This window comes from Hyperoodon ampullatus, assembly GCF_949752795.1.
Source record: "Hyperoodon ampullatus genome assembly, chromosome: 1".
NCBI classification, from domain to species: domain Eukaryota; kingdom Metazoa; phylum Chordata; class Mammalia; order Artiodactyla; family Ziphiidae; genus Hyperoodon; species Hyperoodon ampullatus.
The window spans coordinates 224,435,314-224,461,835 of record NC_136914.1 but is presented as its reverse complement, the minus strand read 5'-3'; the positions used below and the strand labels follow the sequence as shown (position 1 = coordinate 224,461,835).

At 50.9% G+C, this 26,522-nt stretch overlaps 1 protein-coding gene across 11 annotated transcripts in view; it reads right to left on the bottom strand.

The window, feature by feature from the left end:
- DOCK1 (dedicator of cytokinesis 1) overlaps positions 1-26,232 on the bottom strand; it is a gene marked incomplete at both ends in the record, with an annotated part of 536,109 nt that extends 509,877 nt beyond the window's left edge. For all 11 annotated transcript variants that reach the window (XM_079700789.1, XM_079700792.1, XM_079700795.1 and 8 more), the window contains one exon: positions 26,187-26,232. In XM_079700789.1, the coding sequence (XP_079556915.1) occupies positions 26,187-26,232 (46 nt within the window). The remainder of the gene's footprint in view (positions 1-26,186) is intronic.
- Positions 26,233-26,522: the final 290 nt, after the last annotated feature.

Below are 26,522 nucleotides of genomic sequence, written 5' to 3'. Positions count from 1 at the left end.
AAACGATACCTGCACCCCTATGTTCACAGCAGCACTATTCACAATAGCCAAGGCATGGAAACAACCTAAATGTCCATGACAGATGAATGGACAAAGAAGATGTGGTACATATATACAATGGAGTACCACTCGGCCATAAAAAAGAATGAAATAATGCCATTTGCAGCAACATGGATGGACCTAGAGATGATCATACTAAGTGAAGTCAGACAGAGAAAGAAAAGTATCATATGATATCACTTATATGTGGAATCTTTAAAAATGATACAAATGAACTTATTGACAAAACAGAAACAGACTCACAGACATAGAGAACAGACTAGTGGTTACCAAAGGGGAAAGGTGGTGGGGGGAGAGATAAATTAGGGGTTTGGGATGAACATATACACACTGCTATATATAAAACAGGTAAACAACAAGGGCTGACTGTATAGCCCAGGGAACTATATTCAATATCTTGTAACAAACCATAATGGAAAAGAATCTGAAAAAGAATATATACATATATAACTGAATCACTTTGCTGTACACCAGAACTAACACAACATTGTAAATCAACTATATTTCAGTTAAAAATTGTTTTAAAAAAGAATATGTCATGACATGCGAAAATTATCCAGAATTCAAGTTCCAGTGTCCATAAATAAAGTTGTATCGGAACACAGCACACTTGTGCCTTGACGCCTCATCTGTGGGTGCTTTGGGGCTACAACAGCAAAAACGAGTAGACGCCAACAGAGGCGTTATAGTGCATAAAGCTTAAAATATTTACTTTCTGGCTTTCAGCAGAAAAAGTTTACCAACTCTTTTCTAGGACGGCCCCAGTTTCAAATGTTCTGCAATGCCCCTCCCACAGATCATCAAAAGATTTCCGGAACTTTAAGATTTCAGCCTCATTTGTTCAAAGATTGATGAAACACCAGCTGGGCCAAGGTCAGCACCAGACACCAGGGGTACGAAGACAGGCCGGGCAGACGCCACCCCTGCCCTCACGGAGCTTCCAGTTTGAGGACCAAGACGGCCAGTAACCAGGCGGTCACAACACAGCCCGTGACCTTGGCCTCTACTACGCTGGACATTGTAGGCAGCATGTAGTAGGGGCACCTTAACCAGGCGGAAGGCAAGTGTCCAAGGGGGCTTCCAAACCTGGAAGGAGATCAGAGAGAAGCAAGGCAAAGAGCAGAGGGGAGAGGGCGGGGAGAGTAGCAGGGCAGGGCAAGGAACGTGCACTCAGGCAAGAGAAAGGACACCTTCACGGACCAACAGCCGTAAGGACATGGCTCAGCCTGGCTGTCCCTTGAGAGCAGTGGTGAGATGAGCTGGTGCAGCAGCAGGGGCCAGGCCAGGCCCGGACGAGCCCTGCTGGCCCTTTAAAGAACCGGCCTCCCGTCCACATGTCCTGGGCAGAGCCTCTCATCTGCGAGGCAGCCAGGATCCCTCTGGGGGCCACCAGTCAAGTTTGTGATAGAGCCCTAACGGGCTGCACAAACCCACCACATACGAGGATTTTCTAGATAAAAACCACAAGCTCAGGACTTTCCTGGTGGTCCAGTGGTTAAGACTCCCCGCTTCCAATGCAGGGGGCACGGGTTCAATCCCTGGTTGGGGAACTAAGATCCTGCACGCTGCAAGGCGCAGCCAAGAAAAAAAGCACACACTCAGTCATCAGAAACCAATGAACTGTGTTAATATCACGACTACTCTTCAAACATCATGACCTTCTCAACAGAAAATTCTAGATGAAAATCGGTAACGTCCCAATGAAATTCTAGATGAACATCGGTAACGTCCCCATGAAGGGTTTTCACATAACCACGATGTAAGAGTCCACATTTCAAAAGAAAAGTTCCATACCTTTCCTGATCCTAATCATCATCCCATGGCTGTGAGGGCTCCACCAAGTAGACGGGACAAAAATAAAAACTAAGACCCCATAAATTCCAAACAGGCTCTGGCTAGCCATGACATTGAGCCCCATCCAAAGTCAACCCATAGCAGGTGGGAAAACAGATAAAGTCGACACCCATCTGTTAAGCGGGAATAAAACCCTCAAGAGCTTCGACGTGGGTTTAAAGCACCTGCCCCGTCTTGCTACGATGTACCTGCTCCACGTCAGGTAACTGTGATTTTTTTTCAGATAAAGTTAAAACTCAGGGCTTCCCTGGTGGCGCGGTGGTTAGGAATCCGCCTGCCAATGCAGGGGACACGGTTTCGAGCCCTGGTCCAGGAGGATCCCACGTGCCGCGGAGCAGCTGGGCCCGTGCGCCACAACGACTGAGCCTGTGCTCTGGAGCCCGCGAGCCACAGCCACTGAGTCCACGTGCTGCAACTACTGAAGCCACGTGCCTAGACCCTGTGCTCCGCAACAAGAGAAGCCACCACAATGAGAAGCCCGCGCAACACAACGAAGACCAAACACAGCCAAAAATAAATACATAAATAAATTTAAAAAAACTCATCTTCCGGTATTTGCAGAATTTACCAGGCTTGGATCCTAAACACCAAGTGCTACGATTAGGAAAAACCAAATCACGGATGCACAGCATCTCACAGAAGGTGGGGTCTGCCACAGAGCCACCATGACAGTGTGCGTGTCACACTCAAGGTCACGACCAAGATCTGCATTGTCACACAAAGGTATCCCTCTGACTTCGAACCTGGACGATGGAAGGGCAAACGTAAGGCAAGTACCACACTGTTTGGTTTTGAGTTTGGGGGCAATGAAAAACTAAATTTTGGGAGTTCCCTGGTGGCCAAGTGGTTAGGATTCCGGGCTTTCACTACTACGGCCCAGGTTCAATCCCTGGTCAGAGAACTGAGATCCCACAAGCCATGCGGTGCGGCCAATAAAAAAACACTACATTTTATTTTGACTAAAAGATCATGGATCATGCTGTATATACAATCTGGGCTTATATGTAATTAATGCCACCGTGTTAAGAGTAAATAAAATGACTTCAGATTCACGCATCTGAAGACTGCCGGAGAACCCACATCCTGGGTGGGAGTTCAAGTTGCTTCACAGAAAACGTCCGCCCTCTTTGACAGAACACTGAAGACCTCCAAGGGAAACACGATGATAAGCACGTCATCATTTATAGCTGGATTAAAATCTCCACATTTCCCTGCACGCCTGTCCTGGTCTCCCAGGATGCAAAGCATCCCATTAGTGAGGGCTGCCTCTCCCATCCCTTTGATCCCCAGCCCTAGGCCGGCGCCAGGATGTGCAGCCCTCAGCTAATGCAATGTGCAATCCCAGTAGTTCAAAGATCTTCACAGAATCATCACATATCCTTCAATCACTGAAATATTTAACTTAAAAGAGGCAGGAAGCAACACTGCTCCACAGGGCCCCGAGATCCCAGGCGGGTGGTGGCCTGGGCCCCCCGTCTTCCTTGCCCGTCCGACAAGGCAAAAGATAAATGTTTAAAGGAGGACACCATCGCCCCTGAGGCTGGGCACTCCTTACGGGAACGGCTTCACCCAGCATCACCACACCAGCCGCGAGATGCTGCAGTGCTGGCGCCTCTCACGTCACAGCACCACATGGACCACTTGTATCACCTACCTATGTTTCCCTCCAAATAAAGTCACATTTCCATCTCAACATACCTGCAAGTGCCACAGGTCCCAACACCTGCCCCCTCCCCGACCCAGAATCTGTCCCAACTGTGGGAACTGGACACCAGCAGACCAGTGCCTCGCACACGGGCAGCCCCGCGGAGGTCGGCCCATGCATCAGTGCCCCTGGCACCTGGGCAGGCCACTCCTCCAGCAGTCCAAAGCCAATGTCCTCACTGTCCTCCACCAGCCACCCCATGCCTGCAGGCTCCCTCAATACCTACCCAAGTCAACCCATGGGAAATGGTCCGAAGGACAGATGTTAGATACACCAGGGGAGAAAGGGGGCGTCCTCCATGAATCAGCAATGACACTGTGAGTCGACTTCTGTGTGACCTCGCTCTGGGTCACCTGCTGTTAAAAACGCTCCCCCAGGACCAGCAGTAACTGAAGCGAATCTCAGAAGGAAGGGACTCAGAGCTCTTCTAGTTCAATCCCGCTGGGCCTTCCTGAGTCACCAAGGTGTGCACACTCCCATGGGTGGTTCGTGGTCCTCCAGGGGACATTCTGCCCCTTATCCCCGCTCTGGACCCTTCAACCTGCATCGCCGGGCCTTGCATTTCCCCGGTGCCACCAGACCAGGTCCCACCCACTGCTCCAGCACGGGCTTGCATCCACCACACATCCCCACATCTTGCCTCCTACAAACCTCCAGCTGTGCTTGTCCAGGACAGCCTGGAACGCTGTGCATTTTGCTTTTCTAGCAATCCTGACAGGCTGCTGGTTGAGATGCTTGAACAATAATCTCTAGGTCTCCGCAGGAGGCCAGTTTTCAAGGCCTCACTCTGTTATCTTGCAGCTTGTCCGTCAATTTGTGTCCCTGACCGTAAGACTCCACAGTTAGCCTGGCAGAGGTTCACTTGATGTCCTTAGGCCTGGGATCCGAAACAATCAAGACCTCTCTGAATATGGATTCTGTCGTTCAGCTCTGACTATCTGCAACCTTCTAGAATCCAACGGGCAGGAGCTCCAGAGGATTACCTTCTACCCATCACTACTCTAAAATGATCATTCTAGCCCTAAGAATATGCCCACACTTCCACTCCATCCTGTTAACAAAAGATTTAATGCTGGGACTTCTCTGGTGGCGCAGCGGTTAAGAATCCGCCTGCCAATGCAGGGGACACGGGTTTGAACCCTGGTCCGGGAAGATCCCACATGCCGCGGAGCAACTAAGCCCGTGCGCCACAACTACTGAGCTTGTGCTCTAGAGCCCATGAGCCACAACTACTGAAGCCCGCACACCTAGACCCCGTGCTCCACACAAGAGAAGCCACCACAATGAGAAGGCCACACACCACAACGAAGAGTATCCCCCGCTCGCCGCAACTAGAAAAAGCCTGCGTGCAGCAACGAAGACCCAACACAGCCAAAAATAAATAAAATAAATAACTTGGTTTTAAAAATAAATACCGTTTTAAAAAAAGAAAAGACTTATAATGTCTTTTTAACATCTGACTATATCTTGCTGCCTTTCTAATACCTTTCCAGAAAGGGGCCTGGAGTCCACACCAGGCACCACTTAAAGCACTTTCCATCCTTCTTTCCCTGAATCCCACACCAGGAAAAAGGCAGGGTCCAGGTGCACCAACTGATGAAACATTTCTAGATGAAAACACTGCAGCCCCTGCAGATGCGAGCTGTGTCCTACGCCAGCCTGGATGCCCCGCCCCCTCCAGGCTGGCTTCCATAAAGAACCAGAGAAAACCCGGAACGCTGACCGCCCCATCCAACACACGAGGTCCTCCGGAGATGGAAGACCCCCGCACCCCCAGGTCAGGGGCTTGTCCTTCCAGCTCCATCCATGTCTCTCCAAGTCGGAGCCCACGAGAGGCTTCCCGTGAAAACACACTGCTGTCCTTTCCGTCCAGGGTCATCTGGGAATAGACTGTCCAGACCGTAGTCCTGAGGAGCTCCAATCCTCAGAAAGGGACTGGACATTTCAGAGACTTTATCAGTTCATGCCTGGCTCCCCTTGGAAGCTGTAGAAATCCCTTTCCTAGAAGCCCTGGCTGGCTTTTCGAGGGGGTCTGATCTCTGAGGTAGAGGGCAATGATCTGCCCACCTCCCCGGGCTGTTTGAAGCTCCCCAGTCTCACCTAAGTGAGATCCAAACAGTGTTCCCCTCCACGGGTTCCCCGAACTTCTAGGAGCTGTAACTGTCAGCCCAGCAAGTCAAGAGTTAAGAGAAGCTCAGCTTTAGCAGATGGAAGCTTCCAGCAGGTATGCAGATGGAGGAACTCTGTCCACGCTCGGTCGCCCAGGCCCGTCCCGAGACAGCATTAAGAGAGGACACGGCATGGGCGTGTCCTCCCAGGGCATCAGCATTCACCCAGGTTTGTGGTCTTCTGTATATTACCTCCCTAGTAACCTTCTGGAAATGGGATTTCTGCTAAGCTGGAAACAGATCTAATCAAGGTTATTAGATCTGTTTGATCGGTTTATTTTGAAACATTCATAATTAGTAGCTGTGGTAGGTTAAATTTTGTCCCCCTAAAAGTTATATTCAAATATCTAATCCCCAGCCCCTGGGAAAATGACCTTCTTTGGAAATAGGATCTTTGCAGATGTAATTAAATTGAGATGAGGTCATACTGAATTAGGGTTTTCTACTGTTCTTACAAGAAAAGGGAATTGTGGACACAGAGACTCAGAGAAACACAGACAGAGCACCATGTGAAGACAGAGGCAGAGACTGGAGTGATGCTGCCACAAGCCAAGGACACCAAGGACTGCCAGACGTCAGCAGAGAAGCAATAAGCAGATTCTCCCTCTGAGCCTCCAGAAGGAACCCACCCTGCCGACACCTTGGTTTGAGACTTCCGGTCTCCAGAACTGTGAGAAAATACATTCAGTTATTTTAAGCTACCCAGCCTGTTACAGCAGCTTATGATGGCAGCCCTCGGCAACCAACACGATAGCTGTCATCCATGGATCGTGCTCACCGCCCGGCAGGCAGTGTCCGTGTACTTCACACCCCTTAGCTCACAACATCCTCACCATGGCCCTAGGATGCAGCTTCCTAACCACACCGTGTGGAGAGGTGAAGAAACTGAGGCATGTAACTCACCCATGGTTACTCAGCTGGAACACGGTAAAGATGGACGAGGACCCCAGTCCAACTTCCCTGCACGGGCGCTATCCCCTGTCCCTCTTCCAGTTCTCCTCCTAACACCCGGCCCTGCTGTACCTGAGAGACACCTGCTCCTTATCAGAAGTGCACACACGTCGGGGACACACCCAAGCAGTCTAAGCGTGGGTCTGCAGGCTGAGATCCTGTACTGCCCTCACCCTTCTTCCAAGTGATCTTCCCCCATGAAATGTTGGGAGCCACCTCCAACCCCACCTTGCCCTGGATGTCAGAGCTGCTGCCTCCTGAAGTACCAGACAGAGCAGGGGGTCCCGGACGACCCTACACATTAGGGCTCCAGCAAAACACAGGGACCTCGCTCAGCGGCGGGGGGTGGGGGGGTGGTTAACAAGCCCAAGAGAACCTCTCACTCCAAAGCTGAGCCCTGACCCTGTCCAGGACTCTGTGCTGCTGGCATCTTTACTGCTCAGCCAGCGTTTGCCGTTATGTCCGAGAATCTTGCAACTAATTGAAACACAGAATTACCATATGGTCTGGCAATTCCACTCCTAGGTCGGTACCGAAAAGAACTGAAAACAGGCGTTCCAACAAATACTCATCCCTGAGCGTTCCTGGCATCGTTATTCACAATACTCAAAGGGTGGAAATGACCCAGATGTCCCTCAACAGATGAGTGGAGAAACAAATCACGGTATAGATACGTATAATGAGATACTCTTCAGCCATAGAACGCAATGAAGCATTGACACACGCTGCAATGTGGATGAACCTCCAAAGCACTATGTCAAGCCAAAAAAGCCAGACAGACGAGGTCACATATTGTATGATCCGGAAGAGGTAAATCCATAGAGACAGAACACAGATTTAGTGGCTGCCAGGGCCTCAGAGGAGGAGGGAAGGAGGAGAAACAGCTTAACGGGTGAGGGGGCTTTTACTCTGGAAAGATGTACATGTTTTGAAACTAGACGCAGGACGCTGCCCAAGGCTGTCAGTGCAGCAATGCCACTGAACTGTTCACCGTATCACGCCTAACGGTCCCTTATGTGGGTCTCACCCCAATACATCACTTTTCTTGTAAATCCTGCCACAGATTCATAAACTGACAACTGTGCCATACGTGCTGCCCCGCCTGCCTCCCCCTCCGCCCGCCCCCCGCGGCTTTCAGGACCAAGTTCCCACCCCCTAACCTGGCTTGCAAGCCCTTGGCCCGGCCCCTGTCCTCTCTCCCCCGCAGCCCATGCTGCAGCCCAGGCAGAACCTCCCACGGGCTCCCCGCCATCGGGTGCTCCCTCTCTGCTTCCCTCCCCAACCTCGGCATCCTCGAGGCCCACCAGGAGTCCTTGGTGAAGCTTCGCAGAGAGCCTACCGCCCACAACCAAGCACCAGACCCCTTCAAGGCCAAGGGCAAACACTTTGCATCCCCATCGCTGTAACTGTCACCCTAGACTCTTGAAAGCAACTCCAATAAATAACAGCCTGACCTGGGTGTCGACCTGTAATCCAGGCCAACACTAGGGTAGCAACTGCTATTACCCCCAGTCTACAGGGGAGCAAATTCACCCTCCACGGCACGGAAGGTAAAGTAAATTCTAAAAATTACCCAATCAGCAAGGCGGACAGCCAGAATTCACCCCCAGCTCAGTCCAACTGCAAAGGGTCCCTTACCCCTCTGGGATTCAGCCCAACCACCATCCAGCCCATAATAGGACCTGACAACGAGCGGCAGAATCAATTCTGACGCAAATAAACTTGCATGGATTTTCATCTGTGCCTGACAGACCTATACGTGGCTGCAAACCCTGGTTCCTTCTGCCTTCCCCAGACAACGTCGGCTTTCACGTTTAGCACATTTTCTTCCCTGCGGTCCTTCCCGACAGAGACGCCACCCTCAAACAAGACATATGAAGATGCTTCCAGAGATTAAATGCTTACAGCCAAGCTTCTGAAGGTGACCTGATTAAATACTTAACCATAATACCAGTCTAGACTCAATAGATCAAACCCTTCTGGCTCAGGGCAATCGTGGCTCTGCGGCAACCGTGCAAAATAATGCTTATAAATGGAAGAAAGGAAGCCCATTTCTCCTGAGTTTCTAGTAAATTGGGGGTTGCAGACTTAATAACGCCAGACAAATTTACAAGTCAGGCAGCAGGTTCCGCGGAGGCCCCTGGGGGCAGAGCCCGGCCATCCGCCCAGGACACAGCTCTGGCAATGAATCACGGCTGAAGGCCAGGGAAAGGGGTCCAATGCTCCCCCCTCCTTCCTTAGGCTCCTTCCTTCCACCTGGGGCTTGGAGACCATCACCTCACTCTGTTTTATATTCTGAATCCAGGGAACGTCCTCACTCTGTTCATGTTTTATTCTTTCAGCCTCTCCAACAAGCCACTCATCCCAACTCCAAAGCTCGGACATGTAGTTCCCTCTGCTGAGACCACGTGTCCCGTCTCTTCCCCTGGGTACCTGCTGGAGGCCCTGGGTCTCTATAAATGATACTCGCTCCTGCCAGCGTTCCCAGGCTGTCCGGCCCCTGGATAGGGGTCCCCCACCTGCAGAGTAGGCGCCCTCACCCTTAGACTCACTCCAAGCATCATAACCACCTGGTCCCAAGTCCACCTCTCCCACTAGACGGTGGGCAACCCGAGGGCACACACTACGTTTGCCTTGTGCTTCAGTGAGTCCCCAGCACCTAGAAGGGTGTCTGCCGTGGAAGCTCTGACTCAATGTCTACTTATAATGATGAAGCAATGAATGAAGGAACTCAGATGGCCTCTCTGGAGGGAAAGAAAGAGATCACCTCTCAGATGCCAACTAAAGAGCCAGTTGCAAACCAGAAGAATCTTCCATGCACATTTCAGCGCCTTCACCCTTGGGAGGGATGGCAGTTTATTAAGCATGTTCTATTCGCCTCAAGTTCTGGCCAAGAAACTCCACGTCACATCCAAATTGACAGCAAAAAGCAAATGAAAGAGAGAGCAGAAACCTACAAACAGTATCACACATTCATTTGCACATTAGTCACCACCTTAGTCTCCAGACAATCTTCTAAAAAGATGATGCAAAATATACTGGGACACAAGGTCTCTGACCATCAGCTTCCTCACTGAATGGAGACCAGAAATTCCCTTTCACCTGTTTCTCAAATGCATCTCTGCCCTAATCCTCTGTATTAGGGCCACCATAACAAAGTACTGCAAACCTGGTGGGTTATGACAATAGAAATTCATTCTTTCACTGTTTTGGAGTGCAAGAGTCCAAAATCAAGGAATGGGGAGGGCTGTGCTCCCCTCCGAAGCCTTGATGGGAGGGTGCTCCCTTGCAGCCTCTAGCTCCTGGTGGCCCCAGGCGTTCCGTGGTGTCCCTTGGCTACTGGCAGCTTAACTCCAATTTCTGCCTCTGTCCTCACGTCGTCTCTCCCGGGTCTCCCTCTTCTTACAAGGACCAGTCATCTTGAATAAAAGGCCAACTCTAATCCAGGATGACCTCATCTTATCTAATAAGATAATTGTATCTCCAACGGCCCTATTTCCAAATAGGATCACGGTCTGAGGCAATAGGGGTTGCGGGGGGACACAATTGAACCCACAACATCCTCCACCTTCCATCCTAGAATGTGGATTAAACGATCCAGGCACGATATTGCAAGTATCAGAAACTGCGTTTTCCTCAAGTTAATATGTAAATATATGCAAATACTTTTGTGAAAATGTTGTTTTTCAAAGTTTAATTTTTTTCTTTTGTCTACTTTTCCTGGATATCTAAATGCAGACTGAAGCTTGCAAGTAGTTTAGAACCGAGAACAAACATCGAGTAACATATGTGGAAATCCGATGCTTCTACTTAATAGCTCTGTAATCTTTAATCTTTTCTTTTTTTTTTTTTTTAAAACAGAAGACTAAAATACACGAAACAGAGGTGGCTTTGTCCCCAGGGGTCCATTTTCAGGCTTATGTGGTGCTGAGGATGGTGTTCCCAAGTACTAAGTGATTAGCGGCTGCTAAGCATTTGACACTTAGCCTGTCACTCCTCTCCACAATCATCGGAAGTGGGTACTATTATTATTCCCACTTTACAGATGTGCAAACTGAGGCTCAGAGAGGTTAAGTAACCGGCCCAAACTCAAACAGGAATCTGGGGGTCTGAATACATGCCAAGTGCCTCCCCCATGGGCTCGACTTAGGGATTTCGGGGATGGAAGAATCTCATTGTTACCTAGTTCAACTGCCCAGCGTGCGCACGCACGCACGCGCACACGCACGCGGACACACACACACACACACACACACACACACACACCCTCACATCACATCCTTGCCGAGAGAGAGCCCCTCTAGGAGGTATTCCATTTTCCTAGTCCTGCCTGGTAGGATTCTAACAGCTACAGGCACACGGCCTCCCTGACGGCTCCCCCAGAGGGTGCCCAGCCTGGTCGGACACAGGGCAGTCACATCAGCACTGGCCAGGCCCCCAATCCTCGGCAGGCCTTCATGCTCCCAGGGCTGCCCCTGGTCACCGATGACTTTTTAACCTTTGATTTAAAATTGCCGCAGAGGTGGAGGGGCGCAGGAGGGGGACTGGAGGAAGGCGGTCCAAAGGTACAGACTTCAGCTGTAAGATAAGTAAGTACCAGGGATGGAATGTACAACGCGATGAATATAATTAGCACTGTTGTATGTGATACATGAAAGGGGCCGAGAGTAAATCCTAAGAGTTCTCATCACCAGGAAATTTTTTTTTCTATTTTCTTTAATGTTGTATCTATACGACATGTCGGGTGTTCACTACACCTACTGTGATAATCATTTCATGATGTCTGTAAGTCGGATCATTATGCTGTACACCTGAAACGTACACAGTGTGGCATGTCACCTATATCTTAATAAAGCTTGAAAAATAAATAAATGAATAAATAGATAGACTGATTACTTAAATAATTAATTAAACTGCCACAGTATTTGATTCCAGTCACGGAGCTCCCCGCTGAGGTCACCGGACAGCTCCTCTGATAAGGCCGGTACTCCAGAGCAAGGTCAGCCATCCTCTCCCTGCTCCTGGGCTCTCCGCGACTTCTGTGATAAAGATGGCGCTCAGTTCGCTCACCAGGAGTGGCAGTTTAAGAAAATCTCATTCCATTGTTAAGAGTGGTCTGTACTAAGGGGTAATAGGGGCGGGGGCAGGGGATAAATTAGGAATTTGGAATTAACAGATACACGATACTACATATAAAATAAACGATAAGGACCTACTGTATAGCACAGGGAACTATACTCAGTATCTTGTAATAACCTATAATGGGAAAGAATCTGAAAAAGAATAAATATATTCTTTTATATATTCTTTTTTTTTTTAAGAATCAATTTTATTGGGCTTCCCTGGTGGCGCAGTGGTTAAGAATCCGCCCGCCAATGCAGGAGACATGGGTTCGAGCCCTGGTCTGGGAAGATCCCACATGTCACGAAGCAACTAAGCCCATGCGCAACAACTACTGAGCCTGTGCTCTAGAGCCCGCGAGCCACAACTACTGAGCCTGTGTGCCACAACTACTGAAGCCCGTGTGGCTAGAGCCTGTGCTCTGCAACGAGAAGCCAGCACAATGAGAAGCCTGTGCACCACAATGAAGAGTAGCCCCTGCTTGCTGCATCCAGAGAAAAGCCCGTGTGCAGCAACGAAGACACAACACAGCCAAAAATAAAATAAATAAAATTAAAAAAAAGAAAAGCCAAGTGATTCAAAAAAAGAATCAATTTTATTTACTTATTTATTTTTCGTTGCCTTGGGTCTTTGTTGCTGCATGTGGGTTTTCTCTAGTTGCAGCAAGCAGGGGCTACTCTTCGTTGTGGCGCACGGGCTTCTCATCGCAGTGGCTTCTCTTGTTGCGGAGCACGGGCTCCAGGTGCGCAGGCTCAGTAGTTGTGACTCGCGGGCTCTAGAGCACAGGCTCAGTAGTTGTGGTGCACGGGCTTAGTTGCTCCGCGGCATGTGGGATCTTCCCGGACCAGGGCTCGAACCCGTGTCCCCTGCATTGGCAGGAGGATTCTTAACCACTGCGCCACCAGGGAAGTCCCATATATATTCTATACATATATTTATATAAATACTTTATATATTATATATATATAAACTAAATCATTGTGCTGTACACCTGAAACTAACACAACATTGTAAATCAACTATACTTCAATTTTAATAAAAAGTCATCTCTACTTGAACTTTTGGGTTTCCCTCCACTTGTCATCTCAGACAAGGAAGAAATTGGAAGCATCCCCGCTCCAGAAGGGTCCCATGAAAGGTTTTCTAATAACATCACTTCGTTTGGTCTCACCTGCCCTTCGAGGTTTTCGGTTGTCCATATGGGTGCAGCTATGACACATATACTCTGCCACGTGTTTATGTTTAGAAATGTACCCATGAATCCCCTGAGTGGTAGGAAAAGGTAAGAAGAAGAGTAAAGTGGAGAAGCTGGACCAGGTAATGCCAGGATTTCAGCCAGCTTTGTGTGTGTGTGTATAATTTTAAAAAATTAGAGCATAAGCAGAGGGCAAATGGCCCACTGCCCAGCAAGGTGGGCTGTATGAAACAAGAAGTGTTCATAAGAAAATGAAAACAAGATTCAACACCACCATTCCATTTCTTCCAGCTGTGATGCAATGCCAGCCGCGAGAGGAATCATTATTAAGTCAGAGACAAAAGCGGGAAGCCCAATGAAAATTTTATAAGCTGGTCCAAAACTTGTTGTAGGCTGACACATTTTTAAAGCACGTTCGCAAAGCCGCTGCATGTATTTGCAGGTAAGCGGCAGACTTTGTTAGGTGAATAAAATACCGACTTCAAAAATGGAAGTAACTACTGCTATACTATTTATGCCATGATTATTAAAACTCTGTCCTTAAGAAGCACTTTTATCCACTACTTCATTCCCAGGCACTTAGATTTTTCGCTCTGAAGGCCCATTCCACGTTATTCCCACCTTTAAGTGCCTGCCTGTAAATCACAGCGGTCGAAGAGGGAAACTGTGCAAATGTTTTCGAGCCCTTGACCACACGTGGTCCCCACTGGTAACTACTGGTCAGGTGAAAACTGTAAAATGGAGGTTTTATTTTCTGTTCAACTGGGGGCAACACACGGTTGAAGAGGCAGGAGTCCTACAGAATTGGATTTCTGTTGCATCACTGGTTTTAACCTTTCCCCCAAGGTTCCCTGCCCCTCCCCCACTCCCAGCACTTCCGAGGCCCCTTGTGTTCATTAAAGCTCTAAAGGGGCCTGCCAGAGAGGGTCCCAGCCCAGCTCTACCCTCACAGCCTTGGTCCTTCAATTAGAAAACCAAGACAATGTTGCCCTTTTGGCTTTAAGAGTCTAGCAATTACTATATATAACATAGATATAATCAGGACTTCCCTGGCGGTCCAGTGGTTAAGACTCCACGCTCCCACTGCAGGGGGGCGCAGGTTCGATCCCGGGTTGGGGAACTAAGATCCCGCATGCCGAGCAGGGCGGCCAAAATAAATTAATAAATGAATGAATTAATTAAATAAAAATAAAACAGAGAGCCAACGAGGGCCTACTGCACGGCACAGGGAACTATACTCAGTATTTTGTAATAACCTAGATACACACACTCACAGCTTCAAATCAGCTCCTGATACTTTGCCGAGATGAACTCTCGCTGTCCCTTTACCTTCACTCAACAAGATGTGCCAGGGACCACACAGGTGCAGGGAACAGAGGAAGGAACACAGCTCAGCCCTTGTCCCCAGGGGCCCTCTGTCCAGCAGGGGACATGAATGAGGAGTCCACCAACGGCGCCCACAGACAGAAGCATGTTATGGAACTGCAGAGAGCAGCCTGCAGAAGGGCCCCTCGTGCAGCCCGGGTGAATCAAGGAAGACTGGCCAGTTGACTTCCTACACTGCTGGTGGGGATGTAACTGGAAAAGAGTATGGCGATTCCTCAAAATACTGAAAATAGAGTTGCCATATAATCCAGCAATCCCACTTCTGGGCACATATCCGAAGAAAGTTCTAATTCGAAAAGATACGTGCACCCCAATGTTCACAGCAGCATGATTTACAATAGCCAAGATATGGAAACAACCTAAATGTCCACTGACAGATGAATGAATAAAGAAGATGTAGTCTATATATACGATGGAATACTACTCAGCCATAAAAAGGAATGAAATAGTGCCATTTGCAGCAACACGGATGGAGATTATCATATTAAGGGAAGTAAGTCAGATAGAGAAAGACAATATCGTATGATATCACCTACATGTGGAATCCAAAATATGACGCAAATGAACTTATTGACAAAACAGAAACAGACTCACAGGCATAGAGAACAGGCTTGTGGTTGCCAAGGGGAAGGGGAGGTGGGGAAGGGATGGACTGGGTGTTTGGGATTAGCAGACGCAAACTATCTTATATAGAATGGATAAACAACAAGGTCCTACTGTATAGCAGTATATGGTATATTGAACTATATTCAATATCCTATGATAAAGTATAATGGAAAAGAATAGGAAGAAGAATGTATATATGTATAACTGAATCACTTTGATGTACAGCAGAAATTAACACAACACTGTAAATCAACTACGCTTTGGGACCTGCCTGGCGGTCCACTGCAGGGGGCACGGGTTCGATCCCTGGTCAGGGAACTAAAATCCCACATGCCTCGTGGGGTGGCCAAACCAAACCAAACCAAAACAACTACACTTCGATAAAATAAATTTAAAAAATAAAATAAAGGTTTACAAGTTGAGCTGAGCCTGGAAAAGCTTGACAGATGGAAGATAAACAAAGGGCATTTCCAGGCAGCCAGAAGAGCATGTACAAAGGCACTGTGGCGCTACCAGAACACACAGGGTAGAATGTGCCAGAACTTCAGTATGGAAATACCACCAGACAGCAGTGAGGTCAGCCAAACTAAGCTCTCTTCCCTGTTATATGTGGGAGTCCCCAGTATGGGTTCCCGTCCCCATCTCTCCCTCCCCCTGGCCTCTCCAGGCTGATCCTCAAAGCAATACCCCCCCAGGAACCATCTGAAGAAACTTGGCAGCCTGGTCACAGCGCCTGGAAGACCAAAACGCATTCCTGCCTTTGAAAAATGGGCAGTAGAACACACATGATGTTAGAAGGACTTGAAAATTAATCTTGTGAAGTTAATAGAAGCACAGCAAGTTGGAAGAAAAATAATCACATTTCCCTCCTGCTAAATCATTATTTGCCCCCGGTAAAGCCAATTATGTTCAAGAAAATAAGTTATTATTTTGGGGGGGAAAATGGAGTCTTGATAAGTGCCTTTATTCCAGCAAATAAAACTCCAAGAGCGAATGCCTGACCTCCTGTATTTATGAAGGTCTGTGGGCAGCCTGAATGATATTTCTTAGAATGTTGGGGATGGACCATAATTCCCCTGGTAATCTGTGCATTTTTCCCAGGACCTGACCTCAAAACTGCTGTTTGTCTCTCGGAAAGAAGAAACACAGCTGTCTCCTGAACATCCTTAGACAGCCCCGGTGCCCCGCTAACCCCTCCCTCAACTCCCTTAGGCTTCCTCCTCCTAGCCCTCTTGCCCAAAGCACACCCTTCGGGAAACAAGTCCTGCAGGTTTCTAACTTTTCCTCCCAAATATGCGGCAAAGACTTTGCTTCTAACAACACAGTCACAATACTATAGTAAACAACTACAGAGCGCTGACTAGGAGTTGGGGGTGACTCCCAGCACTTTATTGACACAGTGGGAGCCATCTGGCCCCCAGGGGGACAGGTGGCAACGTCTGGACCTATTTTGGGTTGTCACCCCTGAAGGGAGGGTGGGATCTAGTGGATAGAGGTCAGGGATGCTGCCAAGTACCCCGCAGTACACAGGGCTGCCCCCCATGACCAAAATACATCTCCAACCCAGAATGCCACTAGTACACAGGTCGAGAAAACCTGCTTTACATGAATTCGCCCATTTAACCCTTGAGCAACTCTGTGAGGCAGAAACTACTGTCATCCATGGTTGACAAGTGAGTAAACTGGGGCAGACGGGCTTCAGAGCCCCAGGGGCATCCCGACCCAGCACGACGGTCCTAGACCGGGCAGCCTCCACTCCAAGTACCTTCTTTGCAGGGATGTCACTGAATATTGGAGGGACAAGGCACTGAGCCTTAGACGGGTTCCCTCCCCTGTATTCAGGCCAGCTGCTCCGGACCCCCTGGGCACCACTGCTCTACTAGCCAAATCTGTACGGGACTCTGGCTGATGAAATTAGGAAGGGAAACCAGAGTGCTGTGAGCTCTGGGGGAGGCTGGCCTCTGGTCTCCTCAATCCTGACTCCCTGACCCCAGGGCCCGCTTGCCTCCTCTCCATGCTCTCTCCCCCACTCCCCTCCCTTGCCCCTCAAGACTCCCAGGCCCCGGGGACTGAGGACCATTCTCCCTGGGGCCTCGGCCCTCACACAACCCTGTCCCGCAGCCCGAGGTTGGGAACACAGGGGACAGTCAATTCCGGAAGGGCTCAGCAAGCCAGCAATGCCGGGAGGGGGGAATGAGCCGAATCTGGCACAGACCCTATCGAGCTGAGGCAGGAAACTGCAGACCGTGACCTGGGACCAGCCAGGCAGCCGGTGGGACAGGAGTGCGGCAGCAAAGGAGGCCAAGAAGGCCGGGAAGCGCGTTTTAAAGGATGCCCTTTCCGAGGAGGCGGCAGCCACCACCGTCTCGGGAGTCTGATCAGAGACCTCGAGAGCTGGGGTGGAGGACACACTCTCAGAAGACAACTGAACGTGTTAGTTTAGGCACGAAAAAAGAATCAAACAGATCCACGTGCCTGCAAACCCCAAAGTTCCAAACGCCGCAGAGTTTTGAGTGATTCACTTAATGGCAAAAATCCAGCGGAGATGAGACATGGGGTGGCTCTGGATCCTCGAGGTATAGGAACAAAGCTGTCAAGTAAACAGGAAGGTGCGGGGGGGACGGACGGAGGGAGGAAGGAAGGGGTTGTTTGAAGGCACCCTTTTCTTCTACGGCCAATTCCCTGTGGTTGAGGACCACTGTGCTCATCCCTGAAGCTGGGACACACTTACTCCACCACTGCAACACTCCTCCTCTCTACCTACATGCAGGTTCAACTGCCCAGGTGAGCAGCTCGTTCAGAATGCTCATCTGCCCACGATGCTAGTCCATCATCAGACAACTTGTCTGTAACAAATAAAATAAAAATTAGCAAACTTTAGGAAAAGGAAAGCTCACGAGGCCACACTGCCCTCTTCCAATTAAAAGTAATGAAAACCATCACCAGAAATTGCATATTTTCTCTACAGTAAGTTAACACCCACACAGTAAGCGAATCCGAGCGGTTACTTTTTCTTGCTGCAAGCTCTCCCGCACACGTGATCTCTGTAGCTCCTCCCGGGCAGCTGAGAAGTGAGCACAGGCTCTGGGATTCTCCCAGGGCCCCGTGCAGGGGTTGGGGAGGTCAATAAGGTGGCACTGGGCTTCCCTGGTGGCGCAGTGGTTGAGAGTCCACCTGCCGATGCAGGGGACACGGGTTCGTGCCCCTGTCCGGGAAGATCCCACATGCCGCGGAACGGCTGGGCCCCTGAGCGTCCGGAGCCTGTGCTCCGCAACGGGAGAGGCCACAACAGTGAGAGGCCCGCGTACCGCAAAAAAATAATAATAATAATAAGGTGGCACTAAGTGTTGCACCCAGGCCTGGATTCCAGGCATTCTGACTCCTGGTCCAGCGCTCTTTAAAATCCCACACCATCAAGTCCCCTCACATCACTTTAAGTTACTGCAGTTCTGACTGATTTACCCTCACAGCCTTTTTCAGTGCCTGCTTGGTCATAAAGACAAGTGCTATTTCAGAAAATGAAGGTTCGTTCACTGCAGCACTATTCACAATAGCCAAGACATGGAAGCAACCTAAAGGTCCATCGACAGATGAATGGATAAAGAAAAGGTGGTACATGTATACAATGGAATATTACTCAGCCATAAAAAAGAATGAAATAATGCCATTTGCAGCAACATGGATGGACCTAGAGATTATCATACTAAGTGAAATAAGTCAGACAGAGAAAGACAAATATCATGTTACCACTTATATATGGGATCTAAAAAATGATACAAATGAACTTATTTACAAAACAGAAACAGATTCACAGACATAGAGAACAGACTTAGGGTCGCCAAAGGGGAAAAGGAGGCAGGGAGTAGATAAACTAGGAGTTTGGGATTAGCCGATACAAACTATTAATATATATAAAACAGATAAGTAGCAAGTACCTACTGTATAGCACAGGGAACTATATTCAACATCTTGTAATAAACTATAATGGAAAAGAATCTGAAAAATAATGTATCTTTATTTCTATAGATATATTATATATATATTAACTGAATCACTCTGCTGTACACCTGAAACTAACACAACATTGTAAATCAACTGTACTTCAATTATAAAAAAAAAAATGAAAATGAAGACTCCATTCTAACAAAGAAACAAAGGCTAACACTTAGAAGCAGACACAGTTCTCACTAGCAGGCTTTAGTAACCATCTTCTGAGGTCAAAAGAATTCAAGAGACCCAGGAATGGGGTCTGGGGTGCTGCATACATTTTAGGGTGGTGAGAATAGGAACTGCCGACAAATATGAAGATGACCAATTTAGAGAGCTTTCCTTATGCTCAAAGGTCCACTCCCCTGACCCCAGCAGCCTTCCGGATTAAGTACACAGCAAAGAACATCCTGAAATCTACAGGACGTAAGTAGTAGAACATACCTCAAAGAAAAAGGCGGCATCTGTCCCCATTCACATCTCTTCACATCTTTGTAGGGGTCTGGCCATCTGTTCCGCCAAAGGATTCTCAGGGACTAAAAGGTATGAGATCTTACAACCCCTTTTGCTCAATGCCCATGTCGCTAACCGGTCCATCACAGCTCTTGCTGATCCATGGGAAACACACGGAGGAGATCCACATCATCCTCCCGCTGCAGGGCACACAGCAAGACTACATTTCTGAGTCCCACGCGCTGGCCAGGGATGGAGCTCTGAACAAAAGAATGTGACCAGAAGGATGGCGCCACCTCCAGCCCTGGCAGGGAAGAAAATCTCCTGTGAGCTATCCTTCAGCTCTTTCTTTCCCCACCCCCAAATTAAAAGGCAAGGAGCCCAAGATCCTGGCAGAGGGCAAAGCCACAGACGATACCCTGGTCCCTGAATGACCTGATGGAACAGAGCTCCCGTGCCCGCTCCCCACCACCCACGTGGACTGGGACGTGAAGGAAAAACGAACATTCATTATATGAAGCCAGCGAAACGGTGGGGCTGTTTGTTTACAGCAGCTAGGCAACCCAATTTCAGAACGGAAATCACAATAGTTACATTTATACCTAAAAGTATACCTAACGTATCCATGTAAGTTAAACAGAATCAGCAAGATGGCATATAAATCGTGTATCACACTCTTGAGGAAAGGCAGCAGCAACTGTAAACAGCAAATAGGCCAGGATAAAGGGTGAATAAAGTTTTTGATGAGGGCTTCCCTGGTGGCGCAGTGGTTGGGAGTTCGCCTGCCAATGCAGGGGACAAGAGCAAATGTGGGCGAGGATTCGGAGAAACTGGATCTCTCTCTCTCTCTCTCTCTCTCTCTCTCTCTCTCTCTCTCTCTCTCTCACACACACACACACACACACACACACACACACACACACACACACACACACACACACACACACACACACAGCTTGTGGGAACACAAAATGGCACAGCCGCTCAGGAAAAGTTTGGTAGTTTCTTAAAAAGCCAAACTACCTTTCCATTCAACAACTGCATTCCTAGGCATTTATCCCGGAAGATGAAGACTTCCATTCACACAAAAACCTGTGCGTGAATGTTCGCAGCAGCTTTACTCGTAACAGCCAAAACCCAGACATCCTTCAAACCATGGATACACACAGCAACCTGCTGACTCTCCTGAGACATGCTCAGCAAGAAAAGGCCATCCAAAAAGGTTACATAGTGCAAGATCCCATTCATGTAACATTCTTGACATTACAACATTATAGAAATGGAGAACAGATTAATGGTTGCCAGGGAGTCTGCGGGAAGGGCAAAGGGAGGTGGGTTTGGCAACAAAAGGACAGGACGGGTCCTTGGGATGATGGAGACGTTCATATCTTCTTCAATGTCAGTATCCGGGTTCTGATACCGTGTTGCAGTTTTGCAAGATATAACCTCGGGGGGAAAATTGCAGTGGGTACAAAGGATCTCTCTGTACTATTTCTTACAACTGTTGGGTCTGTAATTATCTGAAAATCCAAAGTTAATGCAGACAAAAAGGGAGAGGAAGGAGGGAAGGAAGAAAAGAAAAAGGGGGAAGGGAAGAAGGAAGGAGGCAAGGAAGAGAAAAAGGAGAGACAGAGAGACGGCAGGTGCCCTTGGGCACTGTGGCTTCTCGGCTGTACCCAGCACAGGACTCACAACTGCCTGTTTCTTTCTCGGTGTCTGCACTACCTGCATCCTCAGAGGTCACAAGAGAACAAGAGAAAGAACTATTGACACACGCTAAGACAATCCTGATAAGACGTCTGATATTCTGGGCCAACACTGGCACTACAATAAATTTAAAATTTTTCTACTGTTTCCAAAGTAAAATCAGGTTTGTAGAAATTGAATATGCCTTAATTTCATTTTTCTGCAACTCCAGTGAATGAAAATGTCTGCATTTCTACTTCCTTACAATCAAATCAAATTTTTCTTCCCCCAAAGTAGTAGCTTGCTTGCTACTCTAAGCAACAAACAGGATCTCTCAGCAACTCTCACACTCCCAAACTTACTGGGATATTACACTATTCCTAGCAATTATCATCGCGCAGGGCTAATCTGAATACACACGTCACAATCCCTAACACCAAGTAAAATGTCACATCCCCCTAATATGGGGGCAAAACGCACCATTAAGACAACAAGTTTGGAAGAGAAGCATTCCTCCAGCCACCGTGACTGTCAAATCCAAACAGGAAATCACTTGTCGCTACATTTCTAAACCGCGCTTTATTAAATAAAAAATTACTGGGCTTCCCTGGTGGCGCAGTGGTTGAGAGTCCGCCTGCCGATGCAGGGGACACGGGTTCGTGCCCCGGCCCGGGAGGGTCCCACATGCCGCGGAGCGGCTGGGCCCGTGAGCCATGGCCGCTGGGTCTGCGCGTCCAGAGCCTGTGCTCCGCAACGGGAGACACCACAACAGTGAGAGGCCCGCGTATCACAAAAAAAAAAAAAAAAAAAAATTACTAAAAGCACCGCTCCATGGCATACCTGGCTTATCGCAAACGCTGATCTCGGGGCTTTGTGCTCTGAGGACATGATCTCAGTGAATCCCCACCGGTCTTTGCGGTAGGCAGGCTTGGGTCCACTTTCCAGATGAGGAAACTGAGGCTAAGAAAGCAGGAATAACTTGCTCAAGGGCCACATGACAACTAAGCGGCAGAAGTTAAAGATGTCTCGGTGCCAGTGCCCACATCCCCTGTTTGAGGTTTGCCTGGAGTGGGGCGTGAAGGGCACGCTGAGGTCACTGGTGTTCGTTCAATCTGCCTGTAGCAAAGCTAAAGGCTGGAAGGAGAACCGCAGTCTCGCCCAGGCTGCTCTCCACACCACGTCCACTCCTGTTCTACTGCTGCCATAACGCATCACCACACCCTTGGCAGTGGAAAACCACCTGCATTCATTATCTCACTGTGCTCCAGGTCAGATACCCAGTGGCTCTGGGTCTCAAAGTCGAGGTGTTGGTTGGCTGGGTTCCACGGGAGGCTCTAGGATGAATGTTTCCAGGCTTATTCAGGGGTGCTGGCAGAATCCAGCTGTAATTGCAGGACCGAGGTCCCCATTTCCCTGCTGGCTGTCAGCTGGGGCCAACCTCAGCTCCCTGAGGCCCCTGCCTGGTAGCAAGTGGACCTCGACATCTCCGGGCCAGCATCCAGGCATGGAACCCTCCCAGGCTCGGAATCGCTCTGACTCCGCTTCTGCTGAATCGCTCTTGTGCGAGCAGACAGAGAAAGTTCTCTGCTTTGGGGGCCCACGTGGGTAACCCAGGACCACCTCCGCACCTCAGGGTTTACAGCCGTAATCTCATCTGCCAAGTCCCTTTTGCCGTGTCACGCACCACATTCACGCGTCCTGGACACTTGGAGGGCCGTTATTCTGCCTTCTATGCCATCACTGAGATGTGAGCATGCCAGCCTCAGATGTGACGGCTGCATCTTTTCACCTCATCTGAAGAACAGGATCCACATGAACACCAACAATTTTACTGGTGTTGGGACGTTACGACTCTGCCTAGTTGGGGGATGACAGGATAGTTCATCTGGTCCAACCCCTCAGTGTGACAGTTAGGTCCAAGTTCATGTCCTTGTTAATAAACCAGGTCTGTAAACACCCACGAAACTCAAGCCCAAGGGGAGAAACTAACAGGCTGGTCAATTTCACAGGTGACCCCCACCCCCACCCCCACCCCCACCATGAATGCGGGGGGAGGGGGAACCAGCGTTTCCTGCCTTTGCTGAGCAAAGCAACAGATGAGCTGTTTACTCCTTTCCTGATTCCGCAAAGCAAATAAATAACTGAAGTGTCTCATTTACGAACGGTGCTTCTAACAGATTCTAAGTACTTGCAAACAATGAGCTGTGATGCATGTTTCCAAATGAGCTGGAGTTTTACCATTTTCTCTCCCCTCGTGTTTCATTTACTGGCCAAGTCACTGGCCGGGTGGAAGCCTGGCCGCCCACAGACCCACCAGGGCCCATCCAGGGAAACACAGTCCTGTTGTGAGGCTCCCCCAGAAAACGCTGTCGTTGCTAAAGGGGTTCTCCGGTAATTTTCCCTTAGGCGGAAAGAGGACCTGAACTCGTGGAAATGAAGCCCTACATCCAACACTTACAGCTTCGTAGCCAGCCCACTCCCTGAGAACCAGCGGAATCCTCCCCCAGGCAAACTCCCAGACGAGAGGGCAGCCTGACTCAAGCGTCCTCCGCTTGCCCTGCCCCACATCGGGAACTCTAGGAGCTCCAGTCCTGCGCGCCCTCCCCGACAGGGGTCCAGTTCTTTAAAGTTCCTCCTGCTGCTGAAAGCGCTGTGCTGTCTCGTCCCCTCCCCCTGGTGACACTAGGCAGGACAACCCCCTCCCATCTCCCCTGCCGGACAGCCACGCACATCCTTCCCGGAACTGGCTCCAAACCCTCCAGGATACTCTTCTTCTCTGGAAACTTTTCAGCGTGGAGTTTTCCTAAGACCGAAGTATTAGCCAAAGGTGTGATGACAGAAGGCTCTGCTGTGAGTGCCAGCAAAGCTTCTGGACGGCATGTGACTTACCGTGGGAAGGACACAACCACGTCTGTGCCCACAGCTGCCTCCCCGGTGGGGAGACCCTGCTTGTGGGTCTCTACTTGTGAATGTCCCCTTTGGTCATGAGACACAAGTCACTCCACAGGTATGGACACCTCCAGGGTTCTCACTGACACCATCCAGGTCACCCTGGGAGCCAAGGGTATCAAAGTGACCTGAAAGACAGGTCCCTCGCCCATCTCCTGGTGAGCACAGTGGGGTGACCATGAACTCTAGAGCCACCACCGGGGTTCACTTTCAGGATGGAGCACTTACTAGTGGCGCTAGACTGTCCTTTGCCTCTGAGAAGTGGGAGGGACAGCAGTCCCCACCACACAGGGCTGAGAGGGCAAGCCCTGAGCAGGAGCGGTGGGCTCTGCTGCCCCCTGCCTGGCCCCCGCCTCTCCCCAGGGCTCCAGCTTCTCTTCCATCTCTAAGCACTGCGTTCCCTGAGGGTCTGCCCTCAGCCCTCCCCTCACACACAGCATCCCAGCAGGCTCACTGCAGCCCAGACACCCCCCCCATGCCGCCCCACACCCGAAGTTGATCCAGCAGGAATCTCCACACCCAAACCTCCCTCATCCAATGTGGATCGATGAGGACCTTTCTATCGGGGCTGAAACCAGCTGAATGGGCACAGGATGCTGCTTACAAACTCAGCTGCACTCGGAAGCCCAGCTCTGCTGCTGGCCTTTGTAGATGTGCCTGAGCCTCAGAGGCCCCATCTCTAAAACAGGGGTGGGAAGGGAATTCAGCCACAGTGGTCCTGAAGCAGCGCCACCTGTGCAACAAGCCCCTGCAGGCCCAGAGGGGACCTAGAACCGTGCCAATGTCTAGGCCAGCTCCGCTCCACGTCCCTGGCATCTAGCAGAAGCATCACAGAAAGAAAAGAGAGAACCCTGGGGGCCAGAACCACCCAGGCTTCCCAAAAGCGGGAGGGCCGAACCACACCAGCAGCGGGAGTGGGCTGCTCCCCGCAAAGGCTCAGGGTCGGGAGGGCAGGGCGGGGCGGGCCGAAGGGTCTGGAACCCCAGGAGGGCACCACCTGGCTTCGGAGGGGAGGCCAAGGCTACAGAAGGCCTTGCAAGTCAGGCAGAGTGCAGCCTGGCTGAAGAGGTACTCAAGGACGCCTCTGGATCGTGGAGCAGGAGCAAAGAGGGACTGAAGCCAACTGGGAAGCCGTGCGGAGGGGGAGACCAGCCGCGGGCCCAGAGAGAGCCTCCGGTGCGCAAGTTAAGAGAAGGCAAAGCACCCACAGGCCTCCGCAGGCCAGGCTACCAACCCCCGCCAGGAGGGCGGCAAGCGCACGGGGTCTGGGGGGCTGCTTGCTTTGCCATGAAGGAGAGCCTCCGACTCTGGAATGTGTACTTGGTCCGAAACGTAAACTTGCAGCCGACCCTCCCTACTCCCCCCAGGAAGCGACAGAAAACAGCGGAGCCAAAACAGGTCCCCGCCCTTCGCAACCCGCTCCCGGCCCCGGGGACCCCGGAGCGCTCGGCCGCTGGTTTCCGAGGGTCCCGCGCCGTCCAGGCCAGGACCACCGAGCGGCAGGCGGCGCGATCGGCCAGCCCCGGTCGCACACGCCACCTCCCGCCGGGGGAGAGCACAGTTCTTCGCTCTGGTCGCCGCAACTTGAAACTGCCCGCCCGGAGCCGCAGACACTGGGCACAACTTCATCCGAAAAGCAAAAAAGGCGCGGCCGAACAATGCCGCCGGGGCCTCCCGGCCCGGCCCGGCCCGGCCCAGCTGGGGTCGAGGCGTCGGGGGCAGCCCAGGGGGCTGGAAGGCTCCGCCGCCGGGGTGCCCGCCCGAGAGCTGGACGTCGGAGGGGACACCCTCGGGAAGTGACACAAGCCTCCCCCCACCCCCGCGTGTCCCCGGCCCGGCTCGCGCGGGCTCCGGAGCGGGCGCGGGGACAGCGTGCGCCCGGGGTCCGAGTGGGCAGTGCCCGCCGACGGACCCTCAGGCGGGCAGGGCGGGGACGCGGGTTCCCGGCCTCCGCGGCCCCGCCGCGTCCCGCCCGCGCCGCCCGGGCCGCCGGCAACAGGATCCCGGGCGCCCCCGCCCCGCCCCGCCCCGCCGGCCCGGAGCGCGGCGCGCGGGAGGTGCTCACCCACGCCGTATTTCTCCTCCCGCTTGGTGGGCACCCAGCGCGTCATGCCGCCGCCCGCGTCCCGGCGCCCAGGCCGCCGCCGCCGCTCCGCCAGGAAACTCCGCGCCTAGGCCGCCATTTTCCATTCCTTTCGAGCCGCGACAGGATGGGGTGGAAAAAGTTTGCGGCGGAGGCGGTGTCATGTGGGGCGGGGCGGGCGGAGCGTCGCGGGCCGGATGGGAAAGGCCGGGAGCGCCGGCGGGAGGCGGGACGGCGGCGGGCGGCGGGCGGCGGGCGGGCGGGCGGCCGTGGCCCACGACCCCACCCCCCGAAGAGCAGCCCCGCAGGGGCGTCGTC